Below are 23,215 nucleotides of genomic sequence, written 5' to 3' on the forward strand. Positions count from 1 at the left end.
TCAATCAATGACTAGTTCTGCGATTGGACCCATCAACGTGCGCTTAGTAAAAAAAACGTAAATGTGATAACGAAAAACAAATTTCGAGCGGGACGAAGTTTGACAGGTCAGCTAGTGACAATATAAAAATACGGGTCTAATATTTAACGATAAGGAACAAAACTACTAATTTCCACGAAAATCTAAGAGCCACTATATCGGTTCGGCGTGGATTGGCTATATTACAAGACTAATATGTCAAATGGTTTGTCATCTGAATGATCGTCTCTGGACAACATATTACTGTGTATGTTTATTGCGCACCCTAAAGAATATTGTTTTAAATCGCAATCAAAATAAAGCACCCCTATTGATTGCACATATCCACCTTAGGCTGTTGGTATGGGTTGGGAAAGTTGGGCACCATGCTACCCGGGTAGTGTCCAAACGGATACCGATGAGTCATCAGATCGACCGGACTGCTTGGAACTGAGTCCGACATCCGGCTTAGATCGTGATGTGGCGACTGGGGTACACTCTGAACATCGTTACACCCAACGGATGATTGAGCTACCGAATACGTAGAACTACTGTTGTTATATGCCTGAGAGATCGGAGCAGTCACGCTCGCCGTTACGGGCACCGGACCATTCATATCTCTTTGTGGAGGAGTCGGCGGAGTTGGCTTCGGTCGAACGCAAATAGACGGTTGATAGGGTGCCATCAACTTTGTGATATCAAAGTTTTGACCACATGTGTTCCGCTTCTGGTGAGTCTTCAAGTCGTTTTTCTACTTGTGATATTTATAATGGTGTACATTCAAGTATATAAAGTTTTAGAAGCATACACTTTATTCGTTCGAGAATGTAAACATACCTGTGCGTAAGCACGACCACATGGACAAGCATACGGCTTCTCGCCAGTGTGCGTTCGAATGTGAATTCGTAGCTTATCTCGCCGAGCAAATCCACGCCCACAGGTGGGACATTCGTGAGGCTTTTCACCTGATACCGAAAAAACAATTAAACAAATGGATCTTATATTTGGATACAGGTCATATATACCTGTATGTCTCCTCATGTGCATAACCAAATCAGCCTTTCGTGGGTATCCCTTTCCGCACACCGAACAAGAACATATCGCCTGGCCGTTGTGGCGACGCATATGCACTGTTAGATTACTGGAAGACCCACAATTCCGTCCACATATACTGCACAAGTATATCTTTTTCGGAGGAGCATCTGGATCAGCTTTAATTTGCTTGGTATGTTCCGGTCCATGAGTTTTCATGTGGTTCGTGTAGTTGGACTTGTATTTCATCTTCTTACCGCACACCTCGCACTCAAACTCCTGTAAATTTCAAACAATAATGTATATGGTTAGACCGGTGGATTGTAATGCCGTTTTACCTCTTCTGGCTTCTGAACCTTTTCCTTCATGTGTGTTTGCAAGTGTCGATTCATGTACTTTGTCGTGGGGAAATCTTTGCCACAGTAGACGCAGAGGAAAGTACGGTCGTTCTGATGTATTTTCTGATGATCTTTGTATTTGTCCAGGCGCCGAAATTGCTTCTTGCATTCTGGACAGCTCCAAATTTTCTCCGAATGCAGCTTCATATGGCTCATCAAATGCTCGAACGTCATGTAGTTTTTCTTACACGTCACGCAATGATGCACCCTGATGGGAGGAAATCGTTCGTAGGTGAACGATTGAATTACAAACGATCAGCTTACCTGGGAGAAGATTCATCTAGCGGAATATGCTCACTCTCAAGGTGAAACTTTACATATATGACACGTTCGAATGCCTCGTTGCAGATTGGACAATTTTTGGGAGCATCTGGGTTCGGCTGAAACGAATTCTAAAGATGGTCGAAGGATGACACTAATAATTTCGTATTCTTTTTTAGTTTTGGTCGAATTACCTTAATGGATTCTTCTTTATCTGACAAGTCAAAATCTTCCTCTTCTTCCTCCTCGTCGTCGTCATCGTCTTTATTGTAGTCAGCGGGATCGTAATCACTCTCGCTTGACTCATCATATTTACTGTTACTCTGGAAAAAGTGAAGAAGATTCTAGAGGAGTAATGCCATTTCTTGTGAACATCTCGGTAGAATTGAATATAGAGTTTTCATAATTTTCAGTCATTTTTAGCTCGTTCTTCTGTAAATCTTCCTACATTCGCGCACAGATCTCACAAACCGAAAAATCATTTATTCGTTGATATTTCAGAAAATATGACTTTGCGATTCACTGTAGCTTGCTCATTTGTTGTTCGTTTGGTGCGAAGGGAACGTTTGTCACTTTTTTACTATAATCGGTAAGTGAGACCGAAGCAAGTAAAGGAGAAATTTTTTTGGACAAGTGACTTTTTACTTTTTGAGAATATTGTTCAATGAAATGTATATTTTGTTTTTTTTTTTGTGTAGAATATTCATTAAGTATAGTACATAACATTATTACAGGACCGCACTAAATAACAGTAAATCTCGACGTTTCATGCAATTCTAAGACATTTGGCATCAAAACACTTTTTTTGAAAACCCCGATTTCCTTCACTTTTCCTTGGGTGATTTTTCGACAACAATAGTAAATGAAGTCCATATGGGCCAATATTTTGCAGATGGTATTTTATCGTGCAACATTAAATATTGCATTAATTTAAACATTAAATATTCAACATTTAGCAGGGAGTCCCGCAGTCTTCCATGTTTCACAAAAAACACTGCGTCCGGAATAAACATGTCCACGCTGCTGTTCAGTTTTGTGTTTGAGTACAAACATGATTTTTTCGTACCTATGTTAGAAAATGTGACATGTTTGTATTCGTGGTATGTTTGGACATACGATGTTTAATTCCAATGTTTTACATGATGTTCGAACTTGGTGTACAGTTTCTCTTGCATTTTCACCCCAAGCACCGGCAGTGCGTAAAGTAGAAGAAGCGAATCGGACACCACACCACCACCACTCAACGCGTGGTGTGTTGGTATGTTGACATGGAGAAAATGCTTTCTTTCATGACAATGGGTGCTTCATCAAAAATATTGGGAAAATAAAATAAACCTCTTTTTCTGTTCTGAACAAAATAAACATCGATTGATATGAGAGTTTTTCACATTTGATATCATTATTTAGTGCACGCATCAATTTATATATTAAATTCATGTAACATTCGCTATTATTAGCTATTTGAACAAGTACTAAAATTGAATTATTCAGCAGTGACATGTTAGGCGTGACGCTAACCACTCGACCACGGGAGCAACAATTTTGGCTGGATCTTTGAATACAAATGGCCAATACTGCTTGTTCGCGACGATCGCGACCCAAGCTATAAAACGAGCGGAGAAGAGGAGAAGAAATGATGATGCAATCGCATGCACACATAGCATATGTAGTGCAGTGTAAGTGTAGCTTTTAGTTTTTTCATTCATTCAGTTTGTGATAACATCGAGAAATTAATGGTGTGTTTTAGCCGCTGAAATTTCTCTGCTGGTTCTGCTGTGTGCCGCTGAAGGTTGCATCTAAAACTAATTTTTGGGTATTTATTTTTTTGGTCAGCATTTGTACGACGTTGCCCGCTATGCAGTCGGCTCCCCAGACTTTAATTGCCAACTTGCACGCAAAAAAATAAAAGGTTCTTTCTATTCAGAGAATGTTTTCTTTGAACGAAACCAAGGATTATTTAATCAGACTTGCAAAATGTGCATGAACGATCTATAAACTTTTACTTAGTCGCGGCAATACATACACACACTCTTTACAGATACACGGGCCGAAGGTTGTGCAGTCCACTGATGATTCAACAAGAGCCAAAGGTTGTACCGCTCATGACAACTCGACACGAGCTGATGATTGCGCCGGCTAGTGATCATTCTATCCTGGATTCCTCGAGTCGAAAAAGACGCACCACGCTAGATATGGGGTGCAGACTAGGGGGTCGTTGCTGATTAACGGTCAGTTGCATCCCAATAGGAAGGAATCCCATGTCGGGCACACGTACAGAGCACTGAAGACTGCAACATCCCAATTATGAGAACACTTGTAATACTAACCTCGAGCCAACCGCGAGTAATCGGTTACATATTACTAACATAGTTGTAAGCAAACATTGTCCGAACATTGTCAAAATATTGAACTCCCGGCCCCGTTAGGCTGACGCCATATAAGCCTTAATAAAAATATATATTTTGGTGCATGAACTTATAGCCTCTTAGTTCGTGCAATTTTTGAAATGCGAACTAAATTTCATGTTCGTTTCTGTGAAAAAGTATTCTACGAAGAAATGTTTTGGGATGAATAATTTCTTTCCGTGTATGAAAAGAAACGAAACGAAAGCAATGAATACTGCGACATCGGGTGATATGTTTGTACATGATGTTCTTGAATTATAAACATCGTGTTTGTTTTCACATGTCTATGTTTGTGTATCATTGTTCGTGTTGGGGATAGACACTCAACACTAGCGAGAATCGTGTTCGAATTCAAACAAAAACATGGAATTTTCACATCGCGTGGACATGTGTAAGTGTTTTTCGGAAAACTGGAGTCCCGTATGAAAAATCGATTTGACGATTTTCATTGGCACCTCAAACCATAAGTTTTGCCTCGTATTCCGAAAAAACGAATAAGTCCCAGAGTGCAGATTTTTGAAAAAAAAAAATCGAGATGACAGTAGATATCGACGTTTCATTCAATTTGAAGGCATTTGGCATCAAAAAAATTTTTTTTTAAAGCCCCGATTTCCTTGATTTTTGGGTGATTTTTCGGTAAAAAAAACTCAAACTTTGAAAATTCGAGGGTCACTTTTTTCCTATACATCCATTGGCACTCTAATGTACATCGATTAATAAGGTTTCAAATCGTAAGGTTTTGACATGTAGCATAATTTATGAATGCATGATTCAGGACGTTTCGTTCTTGGGGGGACCATACTGCCCCTATCTATCCTACATCATTGAAGATACGGATGGCTGTTTTGAAAGGTTTAAAGTAACCTACAAAAGTTTAGAACAATGAACCACGCCGTATGACGAAGAGGATTAGTTGCTGAATTTCTTCTCGCCTATCATGTAATGTTCTCATTTGGAATAACATATACATAGCTAGCAGGGCAATCAGGAAGATAAGACGAGTCGTTCGATAGTAGGTTCCGTAATTCTAACTGAATCCGAACTATTCTGATGAAAATCGAAACCTGATAAGAGGTCCAAATAAGGGCCGCAAATTCAACATTCTATGATCAGACTACCGAGTAATACTTTTTGTGCGCAGACGCCAGTAAATTGACAAGACACGCTTTCTCGTTTGCTCCGTTCGTAGTAAAGGGTGTGTCACATCAAATTGCATCACGGAAAAAACGCTGTAGAAATTCGCCCAGTAGACCGATCCTTTTGAAAATTTTAGACAGTAAAATAAAAACTATTAAACAACTTTTGGCATTTTCTTTTTATTCATACTTCGAGCCCAAGCCCGTATGCTCGCACCTTCCTCTTTACCCCGTCCATAAGGTTCTGTACAACGTCAGGTTGTAGTTTTTATTTAACAGAAATCCATTTTTTCTTGAAATCCTCCTCCGATTTGACAACTTTTGGGTTCTTCCGGAGGGCCGGCTTCATAATCGCCCAATATTTCTCTATTGGGCGAAGCTCCGGCGCGTTGGGCGGGTTCATTTCCTTTGGTGACCCCGTTGGCTTCGTACCACTCCAACACGTCCTTTGAATAGTGGCACGAAGCGAGATCCGGCCAGAAGATGGTCGGGCCCTCGTGCTGCTTCAATAGTGGTAGTAAGCGCTTCTCTAGGCACTCCTTAAGGTAAACCTGCCCGTTTACCGTGCCGGTCATCACGAAGGGGGCGCTCCGCTTTCCGCAAATGCAGATCGCTTGCCACACCATGTACTTTTTGTCAAACTTGGATAGTTTCTGCTTGCGAATATCCTCCGGAACGCTGAATTCGTCCTCTGCGGAGAAGAACAACAGGCCCGGCAGCTGATGAAAGTCCGCTTTGACGTAGGTTTCGTCGTCCATTACCAGGCAATGCGGCTTCGTCAGCATTTCGGTGTACAGCTTCCGGGCTCGCGTCTTCCCCACCATGTTTTGCCTTTCGTCGCGGTTAGGAGCCTTCTGAACCTTGTATGTACGCAGGCCCTCCTGCTGCTTGGTCCGCTGGACGAATGAACTTGACAAATTCAGCTTATTGGCGACATCCCGGACCGAACTTCTCGGATCACGTCCAAACTGCTTAACTACGCGCTTGTGATCTTTTTCACTGACGGAGCATCCATTTTTGCCGTTCTTCACCTTCCGGTCGATGGTTAGGTTCTCGAACTATCGTTTTAGTACTCTGCTGACCGTGGATTGGACGATTCCCAGCATCTTACCGATGTCCCGATGTGACAACTCCGGATTCTCGAAATGAGTGCACAGGATTAATTCACGACGCTCTTTTTCGTTCGACATTTTTCCAAATTTACTCAAAATTGACAGTGAAACATGGCCAACATGATCTATACACTCTTATCTGATTATAAGCGAAAGCTGAAGATATAATTCCTAAAAATTAAATTTCTACAGCGTGTTTTCCGTGATGCAATTTGATGTGACACACCCTTTATAACTTGTTTCGTTACGACACGATCGAACGCGTTTCGGTATTATTTACTTTTTCAACTGCTGTTATGTGCAGTTTTTGTTTTTTGAAAGTGGCTTTGAAGCAGTAATTGTCTGTGGAGGGGCAGTTGTTTTCAGTCTGCAGGAGGAACTTCCCTCAGAGTGATTTGCAGCAGCAGCATTTCAGATGAAAAATATTCGCCGTTAAATCATCCGTTTGTACGGTGCTTCCACCGATTTTTACAGCTATTTTCTGGAGGCCAGGTTCTAGAGACAATTTAACAGTGACAGAAGAAAGAAAGAAAGAAAAAAGCATTTCATGTTAATTTTTCTTCCATTTTACGTTTCTGTTTGCGCGTGGTTTTGTTTCTGCGCCCCGGAACTATGAATCATCGCAATTTAAATAGGTGTGCGTGTAATTCCATACGCCCTCTCGAATATAGATATTCGCTCTGACGCAGTGTATACTTTTGAAAGTTCTCATGCAATGACGGTTTTTAACTTTTTACTTTTTCTTACCACAAATCATTACCACTTTTTCCTCTTAAGTTCCACTTCTCTTCTCTGCTATCATCTTCTTTTTCATGTAACGAATATCTTGAGTGCATGATACAATATGCTAGAACGAAGTAAATAGAATACCAGTGAAAGAACTGGCAGCTTCCGGAGAGGAAATATGAGAAAGAGAAACACAGGGTGTATCACACGAAACAAGATAAGTATCAATCATAACATTAAATATCTAAAATTTAGAATCGACAATCATATGACTCAATTATCGTGTAGCATTTGAGGAGGATTTGTCTGCTTTGATTGGTTCTCTTCATTGACTCTCTTCCAATAACCACGGTCTTGCAGTCAGATTTTGCCCTATTTTGCCACATCGTTTAACAAACGAAGTTCTATTCTACACTCTTGATCGTCGACCATATCTGACTGTGCTTTTATTGCTAAGTTATCAATGTAAGAGAATGTTGAGGAAGAGAGTTGTACGAAATTAAAGCGAAGTGGATGTTTGGTTTCGGTTGTCAGTGGAGCGTTGCTTAACCGGCCACCGACACGAAGGATGTTGTCTCGATCGATGAATGGGTTCAACCATTTGAGTGGCGAATTTTTCGCGACTCGTTCCCCACTTGTAAGGTTGGAAATTTCCTCCGCAAACATTTCGGCTTGCGCCAAACGACATAAGAAGTTTTCTGCTCTACGAAGTTCCGACGAATTAAGCGGATCAGGCATTACTAGTGCTGATGACGATGTTCGATGGTTTTAAATTTTCTGAATTCTCACGTTGAGCTAAATAACGGCTATGTAGGTTTTCTATGTAGCGTTGACAGAAAGCTGTGACACGACGTAACTTGGTGAAACTCGAGAACCGACTGAATAATTCATTGCAAAATGTAGACTGTACTGACGTCATTGCAATTAATGGAGATTTTCGGCTTTCCGACAATGCACCAGCGGTTTCTTCCTTGGAAAATGAGGTGATGGGCCAGCAGTCAGAAGGAAGTGCTAACCATGGTGGCCCTCTCCACCATCTAGTGCGGGTGATAATATCTGCAGGCTGTAGTCCTCTGGAGATATCATCAGCGGGATTGTCAATACCCGCAACATGTTTCCAACAGTCAACATTGGTGTTGAGTTGGATTTGTGAAACTCGATTCGACACAAATGTTTTCCAGCGGCTTGGCGAAGCGTGTAACCATTGAAGGACCGTGGTAGAATCCGTCCAAAAGTGAACAGTCGAAGGAGTTTGAAGGGCGTTGTTAACCTTCTTGAAGAGCAGCATAGATAGATGTGCTCCGCATAGCTCTAGTCTAGCAATGGAATGTCGGGTTGACAATGGGGCGACCTTTGACTTGGAAGTCAATAATTGGACCGAGATTTTATCGGATGTTTCAGTCCTGACGTAACAACAGGTACCATATGCGTTTTCCGACGCATCAGAGAAGAAATGAAGCTGAATGCTGACGGAGTCAGGCATCGATACAAATCGCGGGATACGAGCTTCACTAAGGAGATTGAGTGTAGAATGGAACTGTTTCCATTCTTCTTGCAGTTTCAATGGGAGGGGAGTGTCCCAGTCCCAGCTTTGGCCGTTGTGCTTCAGAGCCCACAAACGCTGCATGAACAGTTTGGCCTTAGAAATCGTAGGACCGACTAGTCCGAGCGGATCGAAGATCCGTGCGATGTATGACATCACCTTTCGTTTTGTCAGAACGGCAGCGGGAAGCGGCAAATGAACATTGAACCGGAGTGTGTCGGACTTTGGTTCCCAGACAAGAATAAGAGTGGAGACAGCTTGCTCGTCCTGGAGGCTACGGTACGGAAGAATGGCCAAATCCTCTGGCGGCACATCCTCAAGAACTTCAGTTGCATTAGATGCCCACTTTTTCAGAGGAAACCCAGCGGAGCTGAGCATTGCGGATAATTCCCGACGAAGTTTGATTGCTGATTCTACGTCTGCTGCACCAGTGAGCAGATCATCGACATAAAAATCTTCCCGAAGTGATCTCACTGCGTGGAAATCTGATCCACCATAATCATTTGCAAGTTGCTGGAGTGTTTTCGTCGCAAAGTAAGGAGCAGACGATGTACCGTAGGTAACCGTCTTCAATTGATATGTAGAAATGGGATGGTCTGGACTCGATCGCCACAGAATGCGTTGAAATGACTGATCATCGGGGTGAACCAGTACCTGCCGGTACATTTTTTCAATGTCGGCAACAATTACAACATGATGTATTCGGAACTTCATGACGATGGAAAGTAAGTCACGTTGGACGACAGGACCAACCAGTAATGTGTCGTTTAGCGAATAACCAGAAGCTGACTTGCACGATGCATCAAACACAACCCTGGTTTTCGTTGTGGTGCTTGTCTCTTTGAATACTGAGTGATGTGGTAGGTAAAAATGAGGTATTGTATCATTCACAGGTCCTTTAATCTGCTCCATGTGTCCAAGTTGCACATATTCATCCATGAAGCGATGATACGCTTTCCTCGTGACTGGATCTCGCTGCAATCGTCGCTCTAAACTAAAGAGTCTGCGTTCGGCGACAGATCTCGAATCTCCCAGTATAACTTCCGGTTTTTCTGTTCTGGGTAGACGAACGACGTATCGCCCTGATGGATCACGAATAGTTGTTGTTTTATATAATTCTTCACAATAATTTTCTTCGTCGGAGAACGAAGAACAAGTTGGAACAGTTTCTATCTCCCAAAACTTCTGAAGTACTGTTTCCAGACAATCATTTGCGGTGGAAAGGAAACAAACGTTTGGCGTTTGAGAAATGGAATTGGTCGTAGAACCAGACACCGCCCATCCGAATGGCGTTTCAGCAAGCCATGGACGATTATTCCCAAGTGAAATTCTTTGTCCTGTATGCAGTTCCCAGAATGATTCACTCCCTATGACGAGGTCAATTTTCCCAGGGACATTGAACTGAGGATCAGCCAATACAACATTAGGGATGTTCCATTCCGACGTATTGATAGGAACAGTCGGCAGCTCTGCCGATGGATGCTTCAAAACTAGAAATTCCATCTTCGTGGAGAATGGTTGAAATGGTGATTCGATAGTGGCGGTAATCGCGCTCCTAATCTTCTGTGTTGATAAACCGATTCCTGCGATGGAAACGTCTACCTTGATGCGACGATTGAAGAGGCTCTTAGCCAGCTGTTGCGACATAAAATTCGACATTGATGCTGAATCGAGTAGTGCCCGTGCCTTATGTGTGTTTCCGTGATCATCAACAACATTGAGGACAACCGTTTCCAGCAAAACCGTGGGGCATGCGGATTGGACCGTCATGCTAACCTGAGATGTAGCCGAAGAACTACTGGAGGGATCCACGCGACCTGACGTGGATGGAAGCGATTGTTGAACGGGAGAAGACGATGATACGGAAGAGTTTTGCGACACTTTGGCTGAATCGTGCAGCAACGTATGATGCCTGTCATGACAAGTACGACAGGAGAATTTAGAATTGCACTTCTTCACATGATGACCGGAGCTTAAACAATTCCAACACATTCGTTTCTGCGAAACTAATTCGCGACGTTGACGGACATTTTTCGTAAGAAACACAGGACAATTTCGAAGGTTATGGCTGTCTGAGCAGGATAGTATGCACTGAACTTGAGAACTATTCACTGCGTTTGCGGAAAATTTCACTCTTGGAATTTGGTGTGTAGTTGTCGTCTTTGATAGTGAGGGTTGATGGTGATCTGAACCGACGGTATTCAAAATACGAACTCTTTGGTAAAGGAATTCAACAAATTCATCGTATTTGACATCATCTTTATTGCTTGTTTTTTCCTCCCAAGCCCTCAAAGTAGATTGATCTAATTTATATGAAAGTAGGTTAATAAGCGGTGTGTCCCAATGGTGTACATGCTCGTCTAATTTTGCGAGAGCTCGTACATGACGCTGAAAGTCGTCGATCAGCCCGTGAATACGTTTGCCTACTTCTTCTTTCACTACTGGCAAGTCGTAAAGAGCTCGAAAAAGTTGTCTTTTTAGAAAACGACGGTTATCGTACCTCTTAAGCAGGACCTCCCAGCTGACAGCGTAATTATCTGCTTCAATATCGATGGATTCAAACGGCTTCTTTGCTTCTCCTTCAAGTGACTGCAACAAGTATTGCAATTTGGCGACGGTGGGAATGTCCCCATTCGAGTGGACCATGGACGTGAATGTGTCCCTAAACGACAACCAACGTGAAAAATCACCATTGAATTTGGGGAGGTCGATTTTCGGAAGACGAAGGTGAAAATTGGTAGGGTACGATGATGAATTCGCAGTAATCGATGTATTTAACAAAGTTTGATTTGCATCGTTCGAACGTCTGGACAGGAGGAAACCCTTCGCTTCACAAAACCGTTGTTCAAAATCGACACGTTCTTCCAAATGCGCTTCCAGCATCTCCGATTTGTCTAGTCTCTCAATGGCATCCTGAACTTCGAGAAAACTAGCGTTGACCCGATCCAAAGACTCTAATCGTACCGAGATTTGATGAGTATCACGCTCTGCGTCGTAATTCTCAATAAATTTTTCGATTGCGTTACGTGTTGCAAAAAGTCCTTGCTGTTGAACCAAACGCTCAGCCAGCATTTTCTCCTCTTTCGGTGGCATTGTGATCCAATCAATGAAATTCTATTCGACAAAAACTAGCTGATCTCAGGCGAAACCGAACCAAACGAGAACAATACACAAATCGAATCGATTGCTCCTTCCCGTCGCGGTGTATTGATCTATCGCGATCGCGAAATCGAACGGAAGTGAGCAGTTTATTTAATCGAATCGTGAATCTCCTTCCCGTCGCGAACGTACCCACTTCTACGCGGTATCGCAAATCGAGGGCGCGAAACGGTTTTCCACTCGATTCGCGTACCGTCAATCACCAATTGCCACAATGACTCTAATAATCAGTCACCCAACTTTGAATTGTATGTATAAAACTTAATTGAAGCTACTGCAAATCACATGCGAATAATATGGAACGTACTCACCGGGAAACTCGACCGGGAAATGTGATTTTTAAGAATGGTGCTCCTTCCACCACTTCATTAGGCAGGAATTTTCCGATGTGAATTCAGCGTCCAAAATGGCGTGGCGTCCATGAATAGTCGTGTTCGCAAAATGGACGACTCGTCCTCAGAATCTTCACCACAATGAATAGAGTAGCATCCGCCTTGATGCTATCCCAAGCGCAATACGCGATTTTTCGATTGCACTCACTGCCAATTCTGGCTTTATCAATTTTTGATAGTTGAATTCACACACGAACGAACTTATAGCTTCGACCACAATTTCGACTGCTTGCGAAAGCAGAATTACCGACGTGTATTCACGACGCAATGGCGCAATGTTTGTCCGTCTTGGTATCACTTCCAACCACTAACGCGTTTCAATAACGAACCGATATCAGTTTTATTCGAACGACACACGCGATGCACTTTCTGGCCGGAACACCTTCGATCCGGTTCGAAGGACCAAATGTACGAAATTAAAGCGAACACTGTAGTCCGGTTTCGAAGGACTTTCTTCACTGCAATATGCAGCACCAGAAACGCACCGAAATGTACAATTGTACGCGCGTCACTTGAGCGGAAACGGATCTTTGTCACCGGATGAAACGCGTGAGCTTAACAGCCGACTGGGACGACGAAACGAATAGAAAAATACTTTGTGAGATCACACCGAATGAATTAAACACTTGTATATCGTATGATGATTTATTGGCGAAAGAGAGAGTGCATGTGGATTACATGCGTAATTTATAGTTTCTTGTGCCTATTGTTTTTCGGCAAAGCATTTTTGGGGAATTGTTCTCGGACAGTGGTCAGTGACCACGGACGACGATTTTGTCATACCGTCGCGTGAGTGTTATGTGAGAGTGTGACAATTATTTTTAACTTTTATTTTATTTAGATTCTGATCAAGAGTCGATCGTTGCGGATGGATCCTTATCGGGAGTTGTGCGGGAATTCATACATAATGAATCGTTGATTGTTTTTTCCAAGTCGTAAATCATAAAACGTGAGTTATAAATCGTAGATCGCGAATCGCAAAGGGTCAATCCTTTGATACTTTAATTTACTTTTCTTTATTCTGTTTATCATGCGAATGGAGTTCGACAGAAATTATCTCGGTTATATATATATATATATATATATATATGACTGTAAGGACGTGTAAGGACTGTAAGGACGTGGCCGGCGTCGTTATTGACCATTTAAAGCTCGAATCACCGAAAATTGCACAACGAGAATGATTTGCTAGTATCAAGTGTCATTTTGTGTGTTCTTTGTGCAATTTGGTTGGTTCAGGTCAATCACGGAGAGCAACTACGAATTGTGCAGTCTACCCAAGCTCAAGCAGATGCCAGTAAATTGACAAGTGAAGCATCAAACGAATCTTAAAATATTGAAGGCTTTAGCCGTGACTAGCGAGGCGTGTTCGTTAAACCCCAACTTGGAGTCAATCATGACACCATGATCGCAAATCGAAGTATCTCGCGTTAGTGGAGCGGATCCAACTGCTTACTGATGGCCGATGGTGGTGTTGACGCTCATGTCGTTTTCAGTGCATCGTAATAGCAGTTCATCGATGTCATTCTGTAAGACAAGGCCATCGAGTGCAGTTACTCTAATTCAGTGGTTTTCAACCTTTTCCGCTCCATTCCCCCCAATACGAAAATTAAGTGCTTCCAGTGCTTCCAGTGCTTCCCCCTATCAGTATTTTGTGAGAAAGTCTGTAGCATATCAATAAAATAATGAAAGAATACAAACAGCTTTCAAGTTATACTCAAGTTATACCTGCATCTGAATGATTTCCGCCAAAATCGTAATTCTTGAGCACATTGTCGAAAAGCACACCTCATGCCATCTTCGATATCCACTCTGTTACGGTGTTTTCTTTCCATCAGCAGCATTGTAGGAAATCCAGATTCACATAAGTTCTACACACAAGACAACAACACTCGTAACGCTTAAATAAATCGATCATTTGCAGATCGATGAGTTTGTCCTGAAATTGATCTGAAACTCTCGTTACTGCCAGTCGAAAGGGACTTCAAACCATGTCCAAATCTTGTTCTTTGATATAAGGAAAATATGTTTCAAGTTTAACTTGTTGTAAAAACATATTGACAAATGCTGTACAATTTCCTTTTAAATGGTCTTCTGTACTGTTTCGTCGTCTGTTCCACAATCATTCTCTGACGAAAGTCTTTCAAACATTGTGAAGTTGTTCAATCGAACATTACATTCCAGATTTGGAAATGTTTGCCGAGGATCGCAAATTTTAGCGTATTCAATAAAGTTTTTGTTGCATTTTTTGTTAATCATTGTCAAACTCAAATCGAAGTAAATGTGCAATAGTCCCTTGCAGAATTCCCCCCTTTTAATGACCAAATTCCCCACTAGGAGGAATTCCCCACCGGTTGAAAATCACTGCTCTAATTTGACTAAAAGAACAAACAGCAGTGGGCCAAGTACGCTTCCTTGTGGTACTCCTGATATGATTTTGAAGATTGAAGAATGAATGAAGTGAATCAAGAACCATTTCACGCCGAAGCAACTGTACCCAGAACCAGCGGAAAACAGGGAGTTAAGACAGTTCCTTGGTGGAATCCTGATGTAGAAAAAGCTGTGAAAGACCGCAGAAAGAAACTACGCGCACTTCGGAGAATTAGTGACGAAAAAGCTGAAGCACTTCGAGCATTCCAAGCTGCCCGTTCAGTAAGCCGTAAAATTATTTGCGAAGCAAAATTGAAAAGGAAAATTTCGTGCAGATCATAAACCCTCAAACTCCGAGTAGTCAAATGTGGACAAGAGTCAACCAACTGCGAGGGAAAAGAAAAAACAATACGATAACATTGAAACTCTCAAATGGATTTACGAACGACGGACAAAGAGTAGCGAACATGTTTGCAGACGAGTACCAAAATAAAACATCGGATAATAGCACACAGAAAAGTTCCGGAGAATAAACCTGAAGGAAAAACATGCAATATCGAAAACATTACGTTCAAAGGATCATAAACGGTATAACGAAATTTCCTCGATGGATGAGCTGATATGGGCCCTGGATCGAAAAGGTGGTTCATCTACAGGGAATGATGACATCGGCTATCCACTTTTAAGAAGACTGTCGCTCTCAGCGAAGCTCTCACTGCTCAAGCTATACAACCAAGTATGGATAAGCGGAATATTCCCGAACAAATGGAAAGAAGGAGTAGTCATTCCGATTCCAAAGCCAGATGGAGATCGGAGTAAAGCAGACGGCTATAGGCCAATTACCCTGCACAGCTGCTTAGGGAAAAAAATTGAACGTATGGTGAACCGTCGGCTCGTCACTGAACTTAACATCATTGATAAACTCGATCCTCGTCAGCATGCCTTCCGCGCGGGTAAAGGTGCCAACACTTACCTGGCACAGTTGGAAACACTACTAAACCACGGCGAGCGCCAGCATGTAGAAGTAGTATCACTCAACATCTCCAAAGCTTACGATACCATTTGGAGGACGGCAATCATCATGGAAAATATCCGGACATTTGCTGAACATCATAATCAGTTTCCTCAACAACAGAACATTTCGAGTTGCAGCTAATGGAGCTATATCTAGCATTCGTGTCGCAGAAAATGGCGTGCCATAAGGTTCTATGCTGTCGGTAAAACTGTTTTTAGTTGCAATGCAACCTATTTTTGAAAATTTCCCAACAAATGTTCAAATCATAGTTTATGCTGATGATGTAATTCTAATTGCCAAGGGCAGTTATGCAGTTATTAAAGTTATCAACTGGACAACTAGTGTTGGATTTTCCATTGCTGCAGCAAAATCAAAATTATTGCACATTTGTGATATGAAACATAGGAAGCGAGGTCGGACCATCAAAGTAAATGGTACTCCGACTCCATATGTGAGAAAGTTACGAATTCTTGGGATACTACTAGACGCAAAAATCTTCTTCAACACTTCAAAGAGACCAAACACAGTTGCGATCGTAGATTGAACATACTCCGAATACTGGGACGCCGTTTAGTCAGAAGCAGTCGCTCAACCCTTCTAAACATAGGGTCAGCTCTTGTAACATATAAACTATTGTACGGATTAGTCTTCACTAGTATCAAATTAGATGCATTGGAACGCATCCTTTCAACAACGTACAATGAAGTAATAAGACAAGCCTCAGGTGCGTTCAAAACCAGCCCCATCCACTCCATTATGACTGAAGCAGGTTGTCTACCATTTCGTCTTGTACTGATACAGCGCTTATCACAACTCACAGTGCGACTCGCGGAAAAAAACAGATCAGCAACTGTCCTACCGGTAATGAAACGAGCAGCTGATTTTTTCTCAGCCCGAACAGGACAATCTTTGCCAAACGTTTGTAACATATTGAGATTAAACGACAGGGAGTGGATTCCCCATCACCAACTATATGTAGCGATTTAAAGGAAAAAATCAAAGCCGGCACTGCAAACCAAATTGTCGGCCAGCTGTTTGGATGCTCTTCAAAAAGGGAAATCAACTCATCCCTGGATTCAAGCGAATGGACGTGAAGTGGGAGGTAGAAATGTTATGTTCTGTTAGATTCCTGGTCATGCGGGAATTTCGGGGAATGAGGAAGATGATAGATTAGCGAACCAAGGACGGAACGAAACTCCACAAATCATGGCAATTCCCGCACAAGATGCTGTACATTTCATTAAACAACGCATCTGGTGTGTTTGGGAAAACGAGTGGAGACAAACACATGCACACTTACGACAAATTAGGCCATATCTTTTGAAATCATCAATGTGGATGTGGATGTAGATCAAGATTTCACACAATTCACACCCTTTTTCTTCGACACGGTTTCGATTGATTGATTGCTACTCCAGGACCTTTTGATACATCATTGTTAGGTCATGGGTAGATCATACCTATGATGTAACCGCAAGGTTGACGTAGAACTACCGTTGGCTTAGTAATCATTTGAATGTATTGATTAAACAATATATCAAACGAATTCAAATCAAATCGAATTCAATTGCAAACAAATTTCAGCTTAGGTCAGGTTAACGCATTGTTTCAGACTACGTTCATCGTTGCAGGTCTGACGTATGGCATGATGTCTTGTTCATTTCATTCATTTATCGTGGACTTTCAAAATTGTGAACGGAAATATTGTCAAACGATCAATATTTTACATTTCCCTCTATAGTGATAGAAAATAAATTTGCAATGTCGTTTTCCCCAGACTCCTGGGTTTAGTTGAGGAAACACATTCCGGTCTGCAAAAATGCATGCCATTATAACAATTAACAAGCGTATAAATCTTGGACATTTTATCTTACAAATGAATTGATTATCATACCAATCCGTTCAGTCGACAAAGAGGTATTAACGTTCAAAACCTTGCACTCCAAGTGTAACGCTCTCGATTTCTAAATTTTGAACCTACACCCCGATACAGAGATAAAAACGTAGTCCTACGTCAAGAATCTGGAAATCCTAGCGTAAGCAACTTCGAGATGATTGCTAGCAGTGACCGCACTGATACGGATACTAGACCGCTGGGATTTCACAAACTGCCAGGATTTCAACGGGTTTTCCTTCGTTCCTCGTGGCTAGACTTTAAAAGCACTGCAGTTCGATGATTCCGAGGCTATTTTTACTATAGATTGTTTGAGTGCTCAGATATCGTTTGTGCGACTTACGCAGTACATTCCATAAGTTGCATTATTCAGGAGTCCAGGGTTGCAGTGAAGCGCGGCTAGTGACACATCTTTGAAGAGGAACTCGAGTTGTTGCCAATCGATAAAAGACAATCCGCTGTCCAACGAGCCGCAGTTACAAAGTCTAAAATTCAGTTGAGGGAAGATTTGCTACCGGACGAGACAATCGAGTTGTATTGAGCGTCCATTTTTTTTTTTGGTGTTTTGTGTGATTTCCGATAATGGAGCCGGAGCTCAAGAAGCTTTACAACATCTGGTTCGCCGATGAAGGCAAGCTGAATCAAGCATTTTGTCTATCATGTAGAATTTCCTGATATCATGGCATCTTCATCATCATTGCTACACATTAATCTATGTTTTCAAAGCATGGCAAAAACAAATAAAACTGTACAAACTTACACTTTTCTCTCCTTTTTTCTTATGCATTCGCTTGTGTTTAGAAATGTATTTATGGGAAGTGAAGTCCTTCTCGCAGATATCACATTTGTAGTGGCGCTCGTTCGCATGCATCCGCAAATGGTCGATGAATTTTCCCTTCTTTTTCATCTCTTTGCCACACATCGGGCAAATCCACTCGTTGCGGCGATGAAAATTCAGATGAATTTTCAAATACTCATAGTTCGAATACGCCTTTGGACAGTAGAAGCACTGTCGTATTCTGCAACAGAGAAACGATTCACATAAATTTATCAAATAACCGTCGCACAACATACTTATCCGCAACAGGAGTCTTCTCGTCGGCGTGGTCGCTTTTGATGTGAAACTTTATGTGCGATTTGTTCGTAAACTTCTCCTCGCACAGTGAACAGTCATGAGCCGTCCCTCTGGCCATCTTCGCAATCAACGGTTCATCGTCGGAGTCATCCGTCACAGTACTCCGATTACTACGTTTCTTTATACGACGAGCAATTTTCGCCTCTTCTCCATCCAAATCATGATCGACATTGTCACTGTCACTGTCGCTCCCTTCGGCAATCTCAAAGGTATTCCCTCCTTCGTCCGATTTCTCGCTCGCCGTATCATCTATCTCACACTTGATAAATTCCGGTCCCAGCGGAATACCCACCCCTTCCTCGAACACAAGTTCGGGCTCGTGCTTAAGAATATTCTGTTTGCGATCATCGCTCGTTTCCGAAACGTATTCCCTTAAGGTTCTATCAGTCTGAATGCAGCGTTCCTTGAACTCCGCAACATTTCCTGCGTATGTCATGCAATCCAAGCAAATCTGCTTAGGAAACTCGTCATTTTCAAGTACCTGCAAAACGTCGCAGAGGATCACAGTCAAAACAAATACAATTATTGCTACGTGAAATCTTCCTCACCTCTACTCGGGAGAGGTCTCGCACTAGCTCGGGAATGTCTTGTGGATGACCAAAAATCGACTGTAAATCATCGCTATTTTTCATGCAAATACGACACACCTGATCAAATTGGATAATATTCGGTTTTTGATCCATAGTTTAGGCCGATGTTGTAGTGTAAATAGAGAAAGAGTGTAAACTTTCCGACAATTCTCGCATTTTTCTAGCGAACCAAGCGAAATACACAAGACGCGTCTAGCTTTTTTGTTTATATGTCAAATCTTTGTCAAAATTTTCCCATACACTGATAGAAATAATTAGTAAATACAACGAATTTCTTGGTACATGTTACAAATTCTATAGTCATTTTCTACCCTTCTAATCATTAGTACATGCTACAAAAGAAAAATGGTAGGCACAAATGTCAAACGAACTTCGATTTGTTGGTCCAACATATGTACAATATCAGGGAAAATGTTGCTTCTTATTTGTGAGAGATAATCAACAGGGATAATGACAATATTTTTGAGGATTATTTTTCAATTTAAAAGTTGTATTTGATTTCATCTAATTCTACATACTTAGAATACATTATAATTATAACATATAACTTATTCTATATACAATACAATTCTACAATAATTATCGTCAATAATAATAACATAATACATAATAACGTCAATAAATCTCGTTGCAATTATATTATAAGCAGTGTACAAGGGGAGAGTTATAAACGCAGCCTCAACCACATCAATTTCATGCGCTTTTCCATAGTCACGAGTACTTCAACAAGTTTCCGTTTCTCTTCCTACTGCATCGCTCTGGTTTCGTCCGTATGCTCCAATGTCCCTATGAAGAAGAAAAATACACATATTTTAATGATGTAAAATATGCAATAAAAATGTATGTTTATGTTGTACCCGACATTTCTTTTGGATAGTACAGTTGTCCTGATAGTATACTGTGCGGTTCAAATTCAGCCGCTCGCTCCGTCCATTTAGTCTGAAGTTGGAGAAGAGAAATACCAAATGATCAGTGACGAATATCAGGCCATTATTATTAAAACATCCGTTTGTTTCTCCCCGGAAAGTCTCGACCAAGGAGATGTTTACATGCAATAAAACATAATAAGAATAAAAGGCTTACCACCGAATCGTTCCGTTTCCCAAAGAGAAATGGCGATTGCAAAGTGCGCACATCACAAATGTTAGGTATGACAAAAAAAACAAGATTACTAATGGTATGGAGTAAAATATACGAATCTCTGGTAGGGACGTTCAATGAATCTGACATCACTTTTACTGAATTTTGGTAATATTTACAAAAAATTTGTATATTTTACCAATGTTTTGGCTACTAAAGATTTGGTAACTGCATTTACTAAACTATTTCTCCAGTGTAGCCTCGGATCCAAGATGGTGGAGTTAACAGGTGGCTCGTAATTTACACTATTTAGAAAAGACGTATGAGGAATGGCAAGACGAAAAGTTTGGATTTGTTTATGTTATTACTTACGTTGGTATGGTTGCATTTGATTTCGTCGAAGGTATTTGAAGCAGTAAAATAAATAAACAGTTGTCGTTGAAAATAGTAACCTGGTAACCTTTATGCATATGCTTCCGCCAGCTGGCTCGGCTAATGTGATTCAGGGAATGCTTTGATCTTGGTACCGCCACTGGCGCATAATTTGCAGCTTTGTTTTTTTGTGCTGGTTTATAACGGCAATCAACCGTGCCGGCGAAACTATAGTCAATGTTTAGTGTTGTTTGGATACCATCTATGTAAATAAGTTCAAACTTACGGGATACATCCGAACGGCAATTCTGACATTACGTTTTACCTTCCACTTCACTTTCCTTGCTCGGATCCAAACAGTTTCGAGACGCGCTGTTTTACCCGCCACTGAAAACACATTTGGTGCAATGAAAAATTTGTGAATAAAAATGAAAATGAAAATCCACACTGACTTCTACTTTTTTAAAATCAAGTCAATTACATGTGATTTTCCCGAAACATCGCAGCTTCGATCAAACTCGATTTTTGCGTTCTGCAATCAACTCAAATTCAATCGAGCAGTACAAGTATGTTGATCTTGTTTTGTCACAAATCATTCATCCCTGCTTGTGAGGAAATTTACTCTCTATCTGATGGGCATACTAGGAAAAAAATATTACTAGATGTTATAACTCACGATTCCTGACCCGTACTCGTCTATTTTGACGTAGGATTACGTCTTTCGGGAACATATTGGAGTACAAATTGAAAATCGAGAATCCAGCACATCGCGAAAATTGTCCAATTTCAAACGCTTATTGCTCAGTCATTTCATGATGGATTGATGAAATTTTTGCGTCAATCGATTTCGGCAGTCCATAACAATTTTTTATATTGAATAAAATAATATATATCATTAAAATAACTATCAAACAATTGAAAAATCTCAACCCCTATCCTAACGGAAATACCTACTTCTGATTGGTCGAAATTGACGACACATGCGGCGGTTCTCTAACAGAGACATCAAAACCAAGCTGCCTAGGGGCAATCAGCATTGCAAATACATCAAAGTAGGGGAAGCTTTTGCTCCCGCCGAGATGTGTTCCCAAATAGAGACATCAAAACCAAGCTGCCTGATGGAAATCGGCATTGCAAATACATGCAAGTCGGGAGCATTTTTATATTGCAAGTAAGAAGAGTGATACGAATAATTCTAGCAAATAAAATTAAAATTTGGAACTTTAATGTTGGTTGCTTCGTGAAACTCCATCTCAATGTCCGATCGTGTATTGTGAAAAATTTAGCACAAGGGTAGGTGTAAAATTGTATACAATAGCCGTTGTGTTAACCCTTTCCCGTACAACATAGAGTCTCACTACATATAGTACATATAGTATTAGGTGTACGGTATAGTATTAGGTGTACGGTATAGTATTAGGTGTTGTTAGTCCAATTAAAAATCCCCATTGGGTTGAATAAACAATCAGAAAGTAAAAATTATAAAAGAAAATTACCTTTCCCATTTCAAATATATTTTCGCTATATTAAAGTAACATGTTTTTACTGATAAGAAAAATTGATAATTGTGTTCGGTATTAATAATTATCTTATGTTACATTGGTGATTTTTTTTCTTTATTTCATCAATACATATCACAAGATGCATCTCGTCTAGGATCATAGGGGGCGGTTCTCATCATATCTCGTTCCACTTCGGTACCCTTTATCTGAAACGCACCATCCAACGACTGTTTATCATCCTTCTGTCATCATCACCCGTGAAACACTGGTGAAATGAACAAACAATACCCAACAACCAAACAAAACGGCCCTTTTCAGGTTCACCTAATCATTATCAAAGAGTTTAACGATGTAATTATCCAAAATCAACAGATAACCTAACGGAATCCTACGTCAATTATGCGGTCGTGTCTCGGACACAACCCTCCTGTGACTTTTTATTTCAATTTTCTAGTATTTCCGTAAAAACTTCGTCATTGTAATATAAAACCATTGTGAGACATAATTTCTGTTTAAGATTTTGTTACCTCAAAGAAAATCAGAAAACTCTATTACATATATAGAATACATATTTGATACATAAAAGTCAATTTTCTTTCATAATTTTCATGTTACAAGTGTGTTTATTCCACATTCCAAAATTCATCACTATTCTCGCTTCACATAAACGGAACACGTAGCTCATGTCGTCAAAGTCGAATCGTGGGTTACTCCGGTCGGATCATGCTCAAATCGAAATGTCCATTGAAAGTACATTTATTTTGTGTCGAAACTGAAAGTCTCTATAGTACGGAATAAAAAACCTATAAAGCGGAACAGATGTACGAGGGCAGTCCGATAAGTACTTAGCCTACAAAAAAAACAAAAATTTTGGAAAAGTGGTGATTCATTTCTCAACATAGTCTCCTATTAGCTCGATACACTTGACCCTGCGATGCTCCAACTTCTTTAATTCTTCTGAGAAATACGTTTTCTCGAGGTATGCAAAGTAGGCCACCGTGGAGGCGACCTCCTCATTCGACTTCTGACCAAGTGACTTTTTCAAGTTTGGAAACAAAAAAAGTCACAGGAGGGT

The 23,215-nt window shown here is 40.9% G+C and overlaps 2 protein-coding genes across 2 annotated transcripts; both read right to left on the bottom strand.

The window, feature by feature from the left end:
• Positions 1-273: 273 nt before the first annotated feature.
• LOC129775261 (zinc finger protein ZFP2-like) lies at positions 274-19,389 on the bottom strand. Its single transcript, XM_055779773.1, has 9 exons — positions 19,145-19,389; positions 18,536-19,077; positions 18,222-18,480; positions 1,904-2,032; positions 1,713-1,840; positions 1,389-1,656; positions 1,044-1,329; positions 856-983; positions 274-769 (listed from the first exon to the last, which is right to left on the bottom strand). Exons 1-9 carry the CDS (start codon positions 19,277-19,279, stop codon positions 347-349), a joined length of 2,298 nt encoding a protein of 765 aa, XP_055635748.1. The 5' UTR covers positions 19,280-19,389; the 3' UTR covers positions 274-346.
• LOC129775260 (uncharacterized) lies at positions 2,041-18,215 on the bottom strand. Its single transcript, XM_055779772.1, has 2 exons — positions 13,911-18,215; positions 2,041-13,846 (listed from the first exon to the last, which is right to left on the bottom strand). Exon 2 carries the CDS (start codon positions 11,722-11,724, stop codon positions 7,819-7,821), a length of 3,906 nt encoding a protein of 1,301 aa, XP_055635747.1. The 5' UTR covers positions 11,725-13,846; positions 13,911-18,215; the 3' UTR covers positions 2,041-7,818.
• Positions 19,390-23,215: the final 3,826 nt, after the last annotated feature.

This window comes from Toxorhynchites rutilus, chromosome 3, assembly GCF_029784135.1.
Source record: "Toxorhynchites rutilus septentrionalis strain SRP chromosome 3, ASM2978413v1, whole genome shotgun sequence".
NCBI classification, from domain to species: domain Eukaryota; kingdom Metazoa; phylum Arthropoda; class Insecta; order Diptera; family Culicidae; genus Toxorhynchites; species Toxorhynchites rutilus.